Raw genomic sequence first — 17,986 nt, 5'->3', positions numbered from 1 at the left:
TATTTATCAGCTTTTAACATTTCTTCATGATTTGCTATTAGAATTAGCCTTTGTGTCTTTGAAATTTTTCCTAAATATTATTAGTTATATATTTAAGTAAATAATGAGTTAAGAATTACAGTGAACTTATTTGATTCTTTAACATATTTTCTATTTAAATTAAGACATATTATATGCAAAACTCTTACAAACATATGAATTGAAAAAATAGTGATCTCAAAATCAAGTCATCTCTTTGATATGAGATGAAATACATAAATTTGTCATTCAAGTTTCACTAGTTTTACTTATATTTTTATATTTGTTTAATATGAAAATATTTATTTTAAATAACTAATGAACAGATAAAAAGTATACGTATTTTGGAAAATTTAGAGGGATGTAATTATCCAAGTGTATTCTCTTTTATTTTGTCTTTATAAACAAACATTTATAAAATTAGTATAAGACATATAAACCATTTTCTATCTAATTTTATTACTACTTTGTGTAATAAATCATTATATTTCTGAATAAAACTACAATTATTTATTCCCTATAATCCACCATATTGTCTCTCAGTTTGCTAAAAAATAATGTATCAATGATATTTTATCAGTGGTTACTGGTGTTTAAAAGCAATCCTTAGTATTACCAGAGTTCTGAGAGATGGAACAAGCATTTTATATGTGTGCTTTTAGCTTTTTAGCCACATCATAGAATTTATTTCTACTGTTTATAACCTCTTTGTGAAGCATCTTCGCTTAACTTCAAAGAACATCTACCCAATGATAGAGCTGATCACTGAAACTAAAATTTCACAACAAAAATATTATTCAAAAGAGTCAAATAGCTATAGAAGACTGTTTTTACCTGTACCCACGATGAAAACTTATAATATGCTGATGTTAAAAGAAAAATAAAATGGGTAACTCAAGAAACGTCCTAAAATTATGAACTATTTGTATTTTTAGCATATTAGGAATGCTTAATAATTCATATTTCAATATCCCCCAATTGTGAAAAACACACTTATTCTAACGTATATCTCATAGAATTATGTAAAAGACATTACATGCAAATTTAAAAAAAACACTTTGTTGAACTTCTGCATATCATAAAGTGATTTGTGTGGGGGGGATGAAAATCACTTTATCATTTTTCTTTCATCTAGTGAACACATGAGTGGATAATTTTTTAATGATAAAAACTTACAGCTGAGATGAATTAAGTAAATAGATAGTGCTTCCATCCACTCACAGGACACATCAATTTCATTACAGTTGAGAAAACAAAGGCCTCAAGAGAATGAACTCAAGTTCTCAACATTATGCTAATTAATTTTGAGAAAACATTAAAAAGCTTTGCTCAATTCATGTGTTAACATTCAAATGTATTGACAGGAAATAAACTGTTAGTATTTATCTTAATTACCATATATTAATTTTTGGAATTGCCGTACACATATACACACAACATTGGAGAAACCGCCACCATAATTCAATTAGACAATTATTGAGTGTGTAATGTATGTAGGCTTATTAAAATGGGTGGTGGGGTCGATATGGAATTCTCCTTGTTTTCAAAAACTTTAAAATATATGTAAGAACCAGACTCAAACTTTTAGAAATTATGTAAAATATACTGAAAATGTCCTACCTACAATCTAGGTTTCTCCAAGGGCATGCCTCGTAGGCTTTAGTTAAGGGTGATGTTAGAACTGTGCTTTGAATCTTTATAGAAAAAATAATTTAAAAAGTCATCAATATGTTTTATTATGTTTATTCCCACTTTTAAAACACTTTTATCTTTTGAAATATTTGAAACAAAGTTTAAAATAATTTAAGTTTTATTATATAAAATTTGATAGCAAGGTTAAATTATAATATTGCATGTGGTGCCAGAATTATACAGTTTACATCTTCTTTTGGATAACGCTGATTTACAAATGTACAGGAAATAACTCATATTATTCAGCATATCAATAGGGGTAATCATAACTAACCATATTATCTATATTTAAAAGAAAGGCATAGGCCATAAATAATTAGATATATCTTGGGAACAAAAAATATCTTGCAGGTCAATTTTACAGCATTTTGGTTTGTTTCTTCATAGAAACTGTCTCTTTATTTTATTAACTATTCACAGTCAAATATACCAGAGTGAAAACACAAGCAGGATAAAAACATGTTAGATTTGTTTTTTAAATACATGTTTTCAGTTAGCAGTAAATATACTACTTATAAATTTCATGTGCCTTATATTCATTTTAAGAATGTTTGCCCATAAAATATTTCCAATTAAAAATACAATACATTAATTAGACTCATTATATTCGTCTTACTGATAAAATATATTTTGATACTTTTTCTTAAACAAAAAAATTAAGAAACACTTAAGTTTATAGAAAATGAGAAAGAAAAGTAACTTTTTTGAGGAAGTATTTAAATTTCTTCAAACATACAGCAACATATTTTTAAGAAAGATTGTTTCAAATTTGGAAGTATGTAAATGTCTCTGTTTGGGGATGGGGGTTTCACGTAGGTACATCTGTTATACAAGTGACAGCAACTGATGCAGATGACGCCAACTATGGAAATAGTGCCAAAGTGGTCTATAGCATATTGCAAGGACAGCCGTATTTTTCAGTGGACCCAGAATCAGGTACAACATTTAATCTTGGTTGACCTCTTATTGTGTAATACATTAAGATGCATATTAGTTTATAGATCTTAAAAATATTTTTAAACCATTATTCATTCAGTTTCATGTTTCTTTTTGTTTCCTGTTGTTATTGAATGTAAACAAATGTAAGCTTTCTATTATTTAAATAACTTATTAGAAACTTTAGCTCTTTAAACTTTTATTCATTGGGTTTAAATTTGAAACATTTAAATACAAAATTTCACAGAGATTCAGCACATCATATGGTATAGAGAATACTCAAAACTTGAATGTGACAATTATCAAAATTAAACAACTGTATTTGTCTAAAGATTTTTGACTGAAGTTAATTTTTGTATTCAACAAAATAAATACATTGATTTAGCAAAACTCATCTCATGAACAATAGCCTATGGCAAAACTCTTCTTGTTCTGTGAATTATGTTAAGGTGGTTATGGATTGAAAGGCATATTTAAATAAACTGACATTTATGTTTGTTATAATCAACTTCTGTAAAATGAGTTTCATCTAGCTTAATTTTAAAATTCAGTGATTTAATTGCAAAACTTGTGTCAACTTTTCTCTAAAGGTATAATAAAAACTGCATTACCAGACATGAGCAGAGAAAATAGAGAGCAGTACCAGGTTGTTATACAGGCCAAAGACATGGGCGGCCAGATGGGAGGCCTTTCTGGAACCACCACAGTCAACATCACGCTGACAGATGTCAATAATAATCCTCCTCGATTTCCACAGAGTAAGGAATGTTTCAGTGATCTCATGTCCAAAATCTTCTCGAACACACTACTAATAGAGTTTAACATTCACACTTCATAATTGTAGTTTTGCTATTGGTTTATGCATAATGGCAAAACCACAATCTATTCCTCTACAAAAAAAAAAAAAAAAAAAAATCACAATTTCCCACAAATAGCGATGGCAATTATTTTCATCATTTTTTGGAGTATGCAATGGGAGAAAACAAAGTATTACTCTTCTCTGGCAACTTTTTAATTAACTTTTCTAATTTTGAAGTGTTACAAAGTTTTCCAGACATCTTTTCTCAACATTCACTATGACCATCTTCAAATTTTCCTCTGGATCTGCTTCTTGGTTAGGATTATGGGCTCTCTTGTCTGGCTATCTGGATTCAAATACTGTGCCTTTCACCTGTCTTACTTCAGCTACTTTGTTTGCATGTAAAACTTACAGTGTCTTCTCTAATTGATTCTGAAATCAATTCTAATGGATTCTGGGTTTCAAGCAATTCTCTTGCCCCAGCCTCCTGAGTAGCTGGGACTATAGGTATGCGCCACCATGCCCAGCTAATTTTTGTATTTTTAGTAGAGTCGAGTTTCACCATGTTGGCCAGAATGGTTTCAATCTCTTGACCTCGTGATCCACCCGCCTCAGCCTCCGAAAGTGCTGGGATTACGGGTGTGAGCAACCTCACCTGGCTGAGACCATTGTTTAAGCACTACGATGGCCAAGTGGAGAATCTGGCCGACATCCGTAGGAGAAGTTAAACTGTTCACCTGGATTCTGAATGCTTCCGGTGGACATTATCATAAGACACAATGACTTCTTGATATTTTAAAAACATCAGTGCAGATTGGCTTATTTAGCATCATGTTTATATTTTCTTAGTGTCCCATAGAATTATGGTTTACTATGTTTGTGAGGGTATTTTAGACATATTCAAGTTTGGTAGTATCTCTGTTACGAAGTTACAAAAATTACATCACTTAACACTCTTTGAGTTGTCATCATTTTAGGGTGGACATTAAACCATGGATGCTTTGCATTCACTGATGTCCTGCAGAAAAAGATTTCCATTCTCTGCTGAAATTTGTCATGTTGCAGTGAATAAACATATGAGGAGCCCTATCTCAAAATATTCAGTTAAAAGCTGAAATTTAAATTCTTATCACTAATCTCAATACAGTAAAACATTTTTCCAGGTCAATTAGATTTAAAACTTTTTATCGAAATTTGATTGATGGACATATTCATATGATACAGATAAAGTTTGCCAAGAACACAAATAATAAGCCTAAATAACATAAACTTAAATTCTGCATTCATAATTCTTTATAAAGTGTATTGCTTGATGAATTCTTAATGTCTTGACATTCTGTAATTCTGTTATCTATAATAATGTTAACAAAAGGTTTGGAACGGTAATAGTAATAATAAAATACCAAGGACTAGACCCAGAGCTAAATTTATGTATTCCAAAAAATAGACCTATGATGAATTACTATCATTATCATTCTTATTCCTTAGATGTGGATATCAAAGTTTAGAGAATTTAACTAACTGGCAATGTGGTAAGAATTCAAACCCAGGCAGTTGGTTTTATATACTCATATTCTCAACCACCAAATAAACTGGAAATAATAAAGACTTTGAAGTCAGAAAGAATTAGTTTTGCATTTTCCCTTTCCCAAATCTTCAGGGTAATTTCCTTAAGGCCTACCCTTGAAGATGAGGTAGGTAAATTGATCCTTTTTGGACTAGTGTGAGGATTAAGTAAATTAGCATATAAGCCCTTTGACCTTGTGTAGACTGCAGCACAGTGTAAATGTTCAAAAATATTTCTGACCTTCATTAACATTAAAATTTTCTTTTTCCTGTTGTCTCTTAAATAGGTAGCCACAAACTAAAATGTTTTTAGGGACAGCAGAATACAATATAATGCTTGGCTGAACATATAAAAAATAGAAAAATTCATGCCCCACTAAAAGATATTAAAACTAAAAACAAACAGGCAAAGAAAAGATGCATTGGTCTGTATGGCATTATTTTTCATTCCCGATTCAGAATAAAATAATAAATGCATTTTTTAAAAATAATTGCGTACACGTAAAGAATGTGTGATTACCATTTTGAAAGCCCCAGATGAGCAGTAAATAATTGCTTTTCATGTTCTTTTAAGTCAAATGTTCTAGATTCGTATATCATGCCTACCATCAAGAGTCTAAATAATCTTCTCCGTTTTGGGGACTTACACTTCTCCTTTACAAAATGCGAGTGTTATGCTGTTATAAATTATTTTTCCAACTTAATAAATACATAATTTTTGACAGCTTACAATTCAATAGTATAAAAACTCTATTTAAAATTAATGTGTTTAAGTGAAAAATGCAGAGGTAATGAAATAATGTTATCTAAAGATGCAATGTCAAAACAGCTCTTACTTAACTTATAGGTACATATCAATTTAATTCTCCTGAGTCTGTACCTCTTGGAACTCATCTTGGAAGGATAAAAGCCAATGACCCTGACGTGGGGCAAAATGCAGAGATGGAATATAGCATTGCTGAAGGAGATGGTGCAGACACGTTCGATGTCATCACTGACAAGGATACACAGGAAGGGATTATAACTGTCAAACAGGTTTCTTTTCGCTGTCTTCATTTTTTCATTGAGTGCTTTATGATTTATTTTTGCTTTTCAGTAAAGGGAAGAAAAGCCTGGGATCTATTTTCTCCCATCTTCTACATGCTGTCTATCCTTAAGATAAGTGGGAATAGTGGTGATCTCACTTCAAACAAGTTAAATGTCTTCTTCATTGGCATTTATAAACCTCAGCGGCTCATGCTTACACTAGACAACAGTCAAATTAAAATTAGATAAACTTAAAGGTACTTGTTTTATATTTCTCCATAGAGGAAAAAATAGACATGCAGCTATCATTATTTCATGCGCTTTTCAAAATACTTCCATTGTAAGTGTGATGATCTATTTAAATAAATGAAACCTGAAGATACCTTGTGTTTTCTGTTGGTTGCCTCGATTTTCAATGCAGTGTGGGAGAACATTCTGAATCTTTACATCTAATAATACAGCTCAATATTGATCATTTCATATTGTTCTTATTTCACTTTTGATTTCTATCTTACTTTCCACAAATGCTTAAATTTTTTAATAAAATAGAAATAACTTTTATTCTATACTTCTATTTTATTATATTTTTCCTCTGACTACAGCAGTACAACTTTAGTAATGATAATACATAATGTATAAATACATTAGATAGTACTTCATTTACCTGTCACCAAAAAACTGAAGTATACAACTAAGTGAAACTCAATCTCAATACTTCATTTGCCTGTCACCAAAAAACTGAAGTATACTACTAAGTGAACCTCAATCTCAATACTTCATTTACCTGTCACCAAAAAACTGAAGTATACTACTAAGTGAAACTCAATCTCAATGTGTATTCCATTATAGTAAATTAACCCTCTATAAATAAGTATATGGTGAAACAAATACTTACAAATTTATTTTATATACCTATGAAACAATAATTGAGAAAGTTATTTAAACAAAATTGTTGGTATAATCAGGATTGCTGGCTATTAAAATTTGAAATCGTCTTCCATTGTCATATCTTCCGAATTATGCTAATTTCTTTCATTTAACTTCAGAATTTAGATTTTGAAAATAAAATGCACTACACTTTAAGAGTGGATGCCAGCAACACTCACCCTGATCCACGATTCTTACACCTGGGACCTTTCAAAGACACGGCTGTGGTCAAAATATCTGTGGAAGATATAGATGAGCCTCCTGTGTTCAGTAAAGTCTCTTACTTGATAGAAGTAGATGAAGATGTAAAGGAGGGCAGCATCATTGGACAGGTTGCAGCGTACGACCCAGATGCCAGGAACAATTTAATAAAGTAAGTGCTTTGAAAATATTTATGTTTTTAGAAATATAATAACCTATCATAAAAAAAGAAGTATAATAATCTCACTCTTTACAAACTGTGTGGGGAAAAAAAGGTTGCACAATGTATAATCAAGCATAGTAATACTATCGAACTCTTCCAGAGCACAAATTCTTAGCTTGGCTGTCTTTGATATACTCTGAGTACAAGGTAGATAGTATTATAATATTTTTCTGGAGATATAAAACTGAGGCACTGAGTACTTAAATTATTTGCCCAGTGTTTATTAGCAAAGCTGGGTTTAAGAACCAGGAAGTTTAACTCCAGAGTCGATGATTTTAATTCCTTTATCGTTGGTGTAGTTCTTGTCTCTTTGTCCCTCTTGGTTAAATAAAAGTTCAAAAAACTAATGAAATAAATAAATTAGAAAAAAATATGTTATCCTAGAAATGATGAAATATTTTCTTTTGAATATTGTTCATATATATATCTGTGTGTGTGTGTGCGTGTGTGTATACACACACGCACACACATATATATATATACTTTAAGTTCTGGGATACATGTGCAGAAGGTGAAGGTTTGTTGCCTAGGTATACATGTGCCATTGTGATTTCCTGCACCCATCAACTCATCATCTATATTAGGTATTTCTCACAATGCTATCCCAGACCTAGTTTCCCATCCCCAACAGGTCCCAGTGCGTGATAGCCCCCTCTCTGTATCCACTAAGGCCTAACACATATCAACATTTTTGAATAATATTATCTCAGTTATATTCCCCAAACACAGAGTATTGCTAAATGGATGACATTTAAGTCAATAAGAAAGATAAAAGTATTAATTTGTTTAGTATAATATCTTTTAAAATTTCAAATAACTTTTTACCATTTTATAGGTTTTAAATATGCCAGAAACATAAATAAATCTCATATATTGTTCAAAGGGGAATTTAAATGTAGTTGGCGCATATAGAAATTTATGCATGGGGTGGATAATGATAGGTGGATGTGTGGAGGAAAATATTGACAGCTGAAGAGATAGACAATACATTAGCCTATTAAACATACAGCTAATAAATTACCTAAAATTCTACTTTGCTTAAAGTTTAATTAGTTAGGGAAAATAAGTGGTTAAATTAATTTCATGTCCTTTACACATAGCAAATTAATAATCACAATACTAAATGTATAACTATTTAATTTTCATTTTAGGACTATCCAAATATGTTAATTCACAAAGCATTTTGTTGCACTAAATATATTTTAATGATGATTTAATTTGTTGGTCAGATTAATATATTATTAAACATGTTAACCTTTGTAATTAAGAAACAGTCCATAAAATCCAATCTGTAGTTAATGCCCAAAGTTGATATTAGCTTGAAAATTTGGGTTAGCTTTAGGTTTATTACATTATGATTCTCTATCTGTTTTTAAAAAATAAATTATTAGTGCCAAATTATGCAATTTGTATATTGTTTAACATCATTTTTGAAACATGACTTCTTGTTAATATTGGAGATTATTTTACTCTGGCAGAATTTTTATCAGTATATATAAAATGTTTAATTTAAAATCTTCATATTACTTAAAGTAAAACTCTTGAAACAAAATGAAGAAGTAATCTAGTTTTCCAGTGATCAATGTATATGTACTAGCATGTTCATATCCAAAGCAATGTAGATTTGTGTTTCATTGAAATGGTATATGACTGCTTGGTGTTGGTGTCTCTTGTATGCAGGTCTATTAGATAAAAGTATAAATTATTTTTAAGTTTTCTGCAGTACTGAGATGGAAATAAGTATTCGTCCATTTTTTTTTAAAGGATGAGGGGTTGTTCATACCAGTAGCTACAAATGCTCAATAAGTGTCTGTTATTGACAGTTTTTGTCATGTTTCAAAAAAAATCATCAATGTTGGTTGTTCCTTTATTTCTCCTTAGCATTTGTTGCACCAAATGTTTATGCTTGAAATGCTACATTCATTTTTAAAGTAATAGATTGTAACCTTTTTCAATGCAATCACATGTTATCAGAAAATTGTAAACAATGACATTATATCAACTTAGATAATGAACCATGTTATTGCTGGACAATTGAATATTTTTGAGTCTGAATGAGACCAAATATTTATAATAATACATGTATCTTTTCTTCATCCATCTAGCATATGTGCATATTAGGAATTTAATAAATGTTGGGTACCTCACAAGGGGAATGATTCCCCTTCTATGTCACCAAGGGTATTTGTTCATTTATTCAGATCAGGGGTCCCATGAAGCTTTGTCAGTTCTTTAACATTCCTTTCTGAACAAATGTTGTCATCTTCTCAGTAAGTCCGACATAAGCAACAACATATATGTTCTTTAGTCAAATCGTAGCATCAAATTCATGACATGTAGACTGTCTTAAACATTTTGTCTACTCTTTCTTCTATAAAATAGTGTTCATCAGGTATTTAGCTCTTGCTCTGAAGTGGAAACTGTTTAGAAGTTTATATTTATTGTTTCATTTAGGCTTCATCACAACGTATAAGGCAGGCACACTTATTACCACTCCAATTTTACAGAAGAATAAACTAAGATGAAAAAAATTCAGGTAATTTTCCCAAGGACACAGTGCAAATAATTTGCGGACATCTGAGTAGAAATCCAATTTGTTATCAAATATACAGCATGTGGTTTCTCTGTGACTTGATTATGAGGTAGAAGTAATTAATATGATGCTCTTCATTTGTAGACAAATTCAGCTGATCTCAGTGGTACCAAGCAAAGCTCTCAAGGGCAAAATTATGTAGGAAGCAAAACATGGCTTTTGTCCCTAAGACTTTGGTCCAATTATTTTCCAGGACTACAAAATGGAATTTCATAAACACCATATATATTATCTTAGGAAACTATGGTTTTATTTCCATTCTTTGAATTGCATCATTGAGGTGTAATTGGCCTGCAGTAAACGGCACAAATGTAAAGTATACGAGTATAACACTGATCTGCTTTCTTTCAATAGATTCAATTTTCTTTTTTTTCTTTCTTTCCTTACTTCCTTCCTTTTCTTTCTTTCCTTCCTTTTTTCTTTCTTTTCTTTCTTTTTTTTTATTTTTGAGATGAAATCTTGCTCTTGTTGCCCAGGCTGGAGTGCAATGGTGCGATCTGGGCTCACCGCCACCTTTGCTTTCCAAGTTCAAGCGATTCTCCTGCCTCAGCCTTCCCAGTAGCTGGGATTACAGGCATGCACCACCATGACCAGCTAATATTTGTGTCTTTAATACAGACAGTGTTTCTCCATGTTGGTCATGTGATCTTGAACTCCCAACCTCAGATGACCAACCCGCCTAGGCCTCCCAAAGTTCTGACAGGAGTGAGGTACTGAGCCCAGCCAATAGATTGGATTTTCTAGAATTCTATGTAAATGAATCCTGTGTGTTCATTCTTGTTGAGTGCATGAATAGTTTTCTTCCTTAAATAGCTAAATAGCACTTCAATATATAAAAATATAACAGTTTTCTTATTCACTCACTTGTTAATTGCCATTTTGGATTGTTTCCAACCCTGGAATATATTTATACAAATATGTATGTGAGTACACACGTACACACTTTTGCATCATTGGATAGCTACAGGCTTTCATTTCTCTTGAGTAAATACCTAGAAGAGTAATGGTTGACCATACAGAAGATAAATGTTTAATATTTAAGAAACTGACAGATTGTTCAAAGTAGTTGTACGATTTTAACATTTCCACCAGTATGTACGAAGGTTCCAATTGCTCCAATTCTCACCAATACTTAGTGCAGTCAATCCCTTTAATTTTAACTATTCAAGTGAGCAGTAGTATCTCATTTTGGTTTTTATATCCCCCCATAGCTAATGACATTTGTCACATGTTTATATGCTACCCATATACATTCTTTGAGGAATTGTCCATTCACATATTTGTCTTTATTTATATTTTACTGGATTGTTTCTTTTCTTTAAAATTTATTTATTATACTTTAAGTTCTGGGGTACATATGCAGATCGTGCAGGTTTGTTACATAGGTATACAAGTGCTATGGTGGTGGTTTGCTGCATCCATCGGCCCATCATCTACATTAAGTATTTTTCCTAATGCTATTCCCCCAACTCCCCCCACCCCCTGCTATTCCTCCCTTAGCCCCTCACCGCCCAGGTTCCAGTGTGTGATGTTCCCCTCCCTGTGTCCATGTGTTCTCATTGTTCAACATTCAATTATAAGTGAGAACACACGGTGCCTGGTTTTCTGTTCCTTTATCAGTTTGCTGCGAATGATGATTTCCCGTTTTATCCAGGTCCCTGCACAGGACATGAAATCTTCCTTTTTTTATGGCTGCATAGTATTCCGTGGTGTATATTTGTCACAGTTTCTTTATCCAGTCTGTCACTGATGGGCATTTGTAAATCCTGACGGCTGCTGTCTTTTTTTTTTTTTTTTCTGAGACGTCCTGCCCAGCAAGAAGGGAATCTATTTGACAGTCTGCCTGCAGAAGTCTTGCTGAACTGCCATACTGGGCTCTGCCCAGCTTCTGCGTAAACTTTCCAGTGGCTTTTTTCACACAGGCAATGTTGAAACCACCTACTGGAGCCTCAGCAATGACAAGTGCCCCTCCCCCCACCAAGCGCTAACGTCCTAGGTCCAGCTCAGACTGCTGTTCTGGCTGCAAGAATTTCAAGCCAGTAGAGATTAACTTGTCGGGACCCACCAAGCCAGCCGCTTGGCGCCCTGGCTTTAGCCCCCTTTTGCGGGGGGAATGAGCAGTTCTGTTTCACTGGTGTTCCAGGTGCCACTCGACTAAACTTTTGGTTTTATAATTTTTTCTTTTACATTTTTTCTTTTTAAAAATTGTACTTCAAGTTCTGGGATAAATGAGCAGAACGTGCAGGTTTGTTATATAGGTATACACATGCCATGGCGGTTTGCTGCACCCATTAACCAGGCATCTACATTAGGTATTTCTCCTAATGCAATCACTCCCCTGCCCCACCCCTGGCGAAAGGCCCTGGTGTGTGATTTTCCCCTCCCTGTGTCCATGTGTTCTCCTTGTTAACTCCCACTTATGAGTGGAACATGTGGTGTTTGGTTTTCTGTTCTTCTGTTAGTTTGCTGAGAATGATGGTTTCCAGCTTCATCCATATCCCTGCAAAGGACATGAACTCATCTATTTTATGGCTTCATAGTATTCCATGGTGTATATGTATCATGTTTTCTTAATCCAGTCTACCATTGATAGGCATCTGTGTTGGTTCCAAGTCTTTGCTATTGTGAATAGTGCTGCAATACACATACATGTGCATGTGTCTTTATAATAGAATGATTTGTAATTCTTTGGGTATATACCCAGTAATGGGATTGCTGAGTCAAATGGTATTTCTGGTTCTAGATCTTTGAGGGATCACCACACTGTCTTCAACAATGGTTGAACTAATTTACACTCCCACCAACAGTGTTAAAGTATTTCTGTTTCTCCACATCCTCTCTAGTACATGTCGTTTCCTGATTTTTTAATGATCACCATTCTAACTGGTATGAAATGGTATCTCATTGTGGTTTTGATTTGTATTCCAGTGATGATGAGCATTTTTTTTTAAAGTTTATTGGCTGAATAATGTATTCTATTCCACGGTCTTGACAAACTGCAGACGAGGAGATTCCCTCCAGTGCCCACAGCACCAGTGCCCAGGTTTCCGGCCATTTTAGCCACAGTAGTTTTTTTTGTTTTGTTTTTTTCTCATAGCCCAGTGGCACCTGGAATGCCAGTGAGACAGAACTGCTCATTTCCCTGTAAAAAGGGGGCTGAAGCCAGGGAGCCAAGTACTCTGGCTTGGTGGGTCCCACCCCCATGAAGACCAGCAAGTTAAGACCTGAAATTCCTGCAGCCAGCACAGCAATCTGAGCTTGACCTGAGACACTGGAGCTCAGTGGGGGGCAGGGGCATTCACCATTACTGAGGCTCCGGCAGGCTGATCTAAACTCACTGTGGAAACAAAGTCTCTGGGAAGTTGACATAGAAACTGGGCAGAACTGAGCAAGGCCTCTGGGCAGATTGTGACTAGATTTTCTTCTAGGGTTTTTATGGTGTTAGGTCTTATGTTTAAGTCTTTAATCCATCTGGAGTTAATTTTAGTGTAAGATGTCACACTGCTTGCCAGTTTTCCCGACACCATTTATTAAACAGGGAATCCTTTCCCCATTGCTTGTTTTCATCAGGTTTGTCAAAGATCGGATGATTGTAGATGTGTTGTGTTGCCTCTGAGGCCCAGCACATTGGGAGGCCAAGGCAGGCAGATAGTGAAGTCGGAGTTCGAGATCAGCCTGGCCAACATGGTGAAACCCCATCTCTACTGAAAATACAAAAATCTAGCCAGGCTTGGTTGTGGGCACCTGTAATCCCAGCTTCTCAGGAGGCTATGACAGGAGAATCGCTTGAAACTGGAAGGCAGAGGTTGCAGTGAGCCAAGATCATGCCACCACACTCCAGCCTGAGTGAAAGAGTGAAACTTTTTCTTAAAAAAAAAAAAATGCTCAGTTTAAAAGTCTTTCAGAAATCTTTGTTTTGTATAGGGTACTCAAGTCCTGGAAATAATCCATTATAATTTCACCTGTAACATCTCAAGAATTATTATAAGCAGAAGAAACAGGTTGAGAGACCAGATTAGTCTCAAATTATATTCTTCAGTTGGTACTAGCAATTCTGCCAATTTATGAGGTCATACCTGAAAACATAGCATAGAGGATGGTTCCTGTTAGCATATAAAATGTATGCAAAAAAGCTTTAGATATCCAATTATAGTGTGAAGAAAAATGAGCAATAATTCACCAAGAATGCGACATTGTAGCATGGGACTGTTTTGTTTGCTATGATCAAATTTAGAAGGATGACTGATCTCAGTGCTGAAATAGGCAATGATAAGCATCACGGAGAAACATTTTTCCAAGGAAAGATTGGGAACTAATCCTCATCCACGATTAAATCTGTTCATCAAATATATTTTCTGAAATACATCTGCCACTTGCAACATGAGATTATGGTTACAATTAGCAGCTGTTGTCAGCTCTGCTTCACCTCATTAGTAATCATGGATCTCCAAAGTTACAGGGTTGATTATAGCTTTACAAGAACAGAAAGAACACGTTGCCTCATTTCACACCTATTTTATGCTTAACGTATTTAAAGTTCAATGATTTTTAAAAGAAATCCTTTCTACAGCTGTGGAATTGAAAAGTAATAAAACAAACTTTCTGGTGAGAGATTTAATCATGTCTCAATAAAATATCCACGACTTCAGAATAAACTGGAATAAATGTGTAAGTGCATTCCTATATAGAGCTGCTCCTCTCATATTTGCTTGATTTTACTGCAAGAAGTAAAATAATAATGATCTAACAATAATATCACTAATCTCTATAAAAAAGATTTGAACTTTTTTCAAATGAAGTTAGAAATAATGTCATTGTATAGCTAATACGCTATTCATTTTTGAGAAGTAATGAAGGTTGGATAGGTCGCAGCTATAAGAAACACATGCTTCTGGAGCGCAGTAGCTGGAAAGTAAAATGACATCCTAGCTAAACTGACCTAGTCAGTGGAAGAAATATATGGAATCTCGTAGAGAAAAAGGAATGTATTCTTGACATATCTCGCATATTACTCATTTGTTCTGGTGTCTGTAATTTAGTTTAAATTATTTGTGCTAGGTAAAAAAATATGTATCTGACACATGCTTGACTTTTAATGGTAGAACATAAAAATACAAAGAGCAAACAAGAAAAATGAAAAGCAGAGTTCAGCTTCTGCAGGAAGAGAGCTCTTGCGCTCTCTTGCACATGTTATTTGATGCCTATATGATTGGATCCTGTCTCTGCAGAAAGTATTCATACAAAAAATTTATGACAATGGCCTTTTTTTAACTTATTGTCCAAAATTCAATGTGAGGAGATCAATAAAATATTGTTGTCATAATAGGCCATCTGCTGGAACATAGAGATAGCTTTGTTCTGTGTGGAGGGTTTATCAGGCTCTTTCTGGTCATTTGTGGTAATCCGATGTATTTATTATTAATAAGTAAATCAGAATGTCCTATTCTGTGTTGAAAATAGAAATCTGGCTGCTAAATAAAAGAAAATTATCTCTGAGTTTTGACAAATTGTGAGACATCGTTTGCACTGGAAACAAAAATCTGAATATAGACCTGAAGGTTGACAATGTCAAAGTTAAAAGTGAGCTATTTCTGTATCATTAGAGAGTTTCCTTCATGGATTCTTAAAGTGAAAAACAGTGCCTTTCAAGGTTGTACCTAAGAGTAGGATGACCAGAAACTCAAATCTATTTTGATCCTTAAAAAAGATACAAATATGTCAAAGTTTGACTTTTATCATGTTGCAATTGTTAGCTGTTCCTCAATCATAGAAATATAGAAATCTCTAGGCCAAACTTGAGGGCAACTAGCAATGAGCACAAAAGGAAAATTTAATTTCCTCTCTGATCTTCAATGGAAACAGTAGGAAAAAATCCAAGAACTATTCAGACATAAGCAGGTAATGGTTAACTATTGACCTTTCCAACAATAGAGAGAAATATTTACATGTGAATATTATGAATTCAGCTCCATTCAATGCACAGATGTAGTTCTGTTCTTTTACTTTCACTTTCTTTTTGTAGATTTTAGGTTTATTTTTATTCATAAGCAGAATTTGTGTAGCTAAGGAAAAAATACATTTTTATTGTTCCAATGACTTTCTTTGCTTTTATCTCAAAAACCTTGTAATAGTGATTTGGTTCTAACATCAATAAAGCCCACATCAGAAACTGTAAGAGAGTCGAAACCTATAGATAGGAAACATAATATTTTTTTTCATCTTAGCACAACTGGAAATAGAGAATAAAAATAAAAATTTCAGTATAACTTGCAAGCTCAGTTTTAACTACATTGTTATTTTACAAATCAGATTTATCTCTGATAATAGTCTTAGAAAGAATTGTTAGTTAAAAGCCAACATGACTTCTGCTTCCAGAAAACAATAAAATAAAATAAAATATTTCTGGAAGCAGAAGCCTCTGTTGCCAGGCTGAAGTGAAGTGATGTGATCTCAGCTCACTGCAACCTCCACCTCCTGGGTTCAAGCGATTCCCTGCCTCAGCCTCCTGAGTAGCTGAGACTACAGGTGCCTGCCACCACACTCAGATAATTTTTGAATTTTTTGTAGAGATGGGGTTTCACATGTTGACCAGGATGGTTTCTATCTCTTGACCTTGTGATCTGATCACCTCGGCCTTCCAAAGTGCTGGGATTACAGGTGTGAGCCACTGCACTTGGCATAAATGATTGTATTTTAAGTGCCTAAATTCTTTTTATAACACCTTGTGGAAAGATTACAATAATGATTACTGAACATCTTGAGGGAATACTGTCATTTCCATATAGTTCTGTTGTGGATTGCAGAATCCTACTGAATGACAAAAGGGAGATTATTGAACTATTGCCATGTACTGGGAGTGAGGTAGAACTTGAGACCAACTATATGAAGTCTTTTAGCCATTCCACCATTGAGATGACACCCAATAACTTTTTTTCCATGGCCCAAATACTCTCTTTGAAGCAGTATCTGTGACTCTGCAATATTATTTTATAAAATATAGCAGAAAGTAAATTAAGCATCTTCATGTACTGTATTAAATTGTTAAAATTATGATCAGATACAAGTTTACTTAATAGATTCCTTAGGTTCAGCATAATTCTCAAACAATAGATTAAATAGTTATGTCCTGGCTGGGCATGGTGCCTCAGGCCTGTAATCCCAGCACTTTGGAAGGCCAAGGCAGGTGGATCACTTGAGGTCGGGAGTTCCAGACTGGCCTGACCAACATGGAGAAACCCCGTCTCTACTAAAAATTCAAAATTAACTGAGCAAGGTGGTGCATGTCTGTAATCAAAGCTACTGGGGAGGCTGAGGCAGGAGAATTGCTTGAACCTGGAGGGCTGATGTTGTGGTGAGCCGAGATTGCGGCATTGTACTCCAGTCTGGGCAACAAGAGCAAAACTTCATCAAAAAAAAAAAAAAAAAAGAAGAATGTCCTTCAATAAACAATTTAAACAACAACAACAACAAAATACAGTTGAGGTTAATGTATATTCACCCAATAATTTAAAAATTGCCAATACTTCATAATGTTTCGAAACCTAAATGTCTATCAGTTATGTTTGCCAAAGTCAGTGCCAAAGCATGAATATATTAAAGATTTATAATGGGAACTGTGACTTTCCAATTCACTTGATCAAAAAGAAGTTCATAATAAGATAAGATGCCTTTAATAAGATACCAAGAAAAATGAGGACTACACCAAGGGCTGATTGAGCTATTGAATCAAACTCACCCTTGAGCTATTGAATCAAACTCATTCGTACGTGATTCGCCTAAATGTTAACGTTTGAGAAGCACTCACTTTTTGATATGGCTCAATTAAAGGCTCGGCAACAGAAATCTCAAAAAGTTGTAAAAAATTAGCTAGTATGGCATAACATGGTCTGATGTAACTGAAGGACTGTCACATAAATTAATCTTTTCTAAACTTTATCTTTTAAATATATATTAGATTTCTATTACTGCCACACACAAAAATACTATAAATGTGTTATGTTACAGA

The 17,986-nt window shown here is 33.8% G+C and overlaps 1 protein-coding gene across 1 annotated transcript in view; it reads left to right on the top strand.

Moving 5' to 3' along the window:
- Positions 1 to 17,986, top strand: part of CDH9 (cadherin 9) — a 151,988-nt gene that overhangs the window by 121,908 nt on the left and 12,094 nt on the right. Inside the window, exons 4-7 of the mRNA XM_012459926.2 lie at positions 2,527 to 2,646; positions 3,237 to 3,404; positions 5,859 to 6,046; positions 7,084 to 7,337. Coding sequence (XP_012315349.2) covers positions 2,527 to 2,646; positions 3,237 to 3,404; positions 5,859 to 6,046; positions 7,084 to 7,337 — 730 coding nt within the window. The remainder of the gene's footprint in view (positions 1 to 2,526; positions 2,647 to 3,236; positions 3,405 to 5,858; positions 6,047 to 7,083; positions 7,338 to 17,986) is intronic.

This window comes from Aotus nancymaae, unplaced genomic scaffold (assembly GCF_030222135.1).
Source record: "Aotus nancymaae isolate 86718 unplaced genomic scaffold, 86718_ANA_hifiasm-v0.15.2.pri h1tg000014l, whole genome shotgun sequence".
In the NCBI taxonomy this organism is placed as follows: domain Eukaryota; kingdom Metazoa; phylum Chordata; class Mammalia; order Primates; family Aotidae; genus Aotus; species Aotus nancymaae.
The sequence above is the reverse complement of the archived record's forward strand: the minus strand, read 5'-3'. Positions and strand labels throughout refer to the sequence as shown.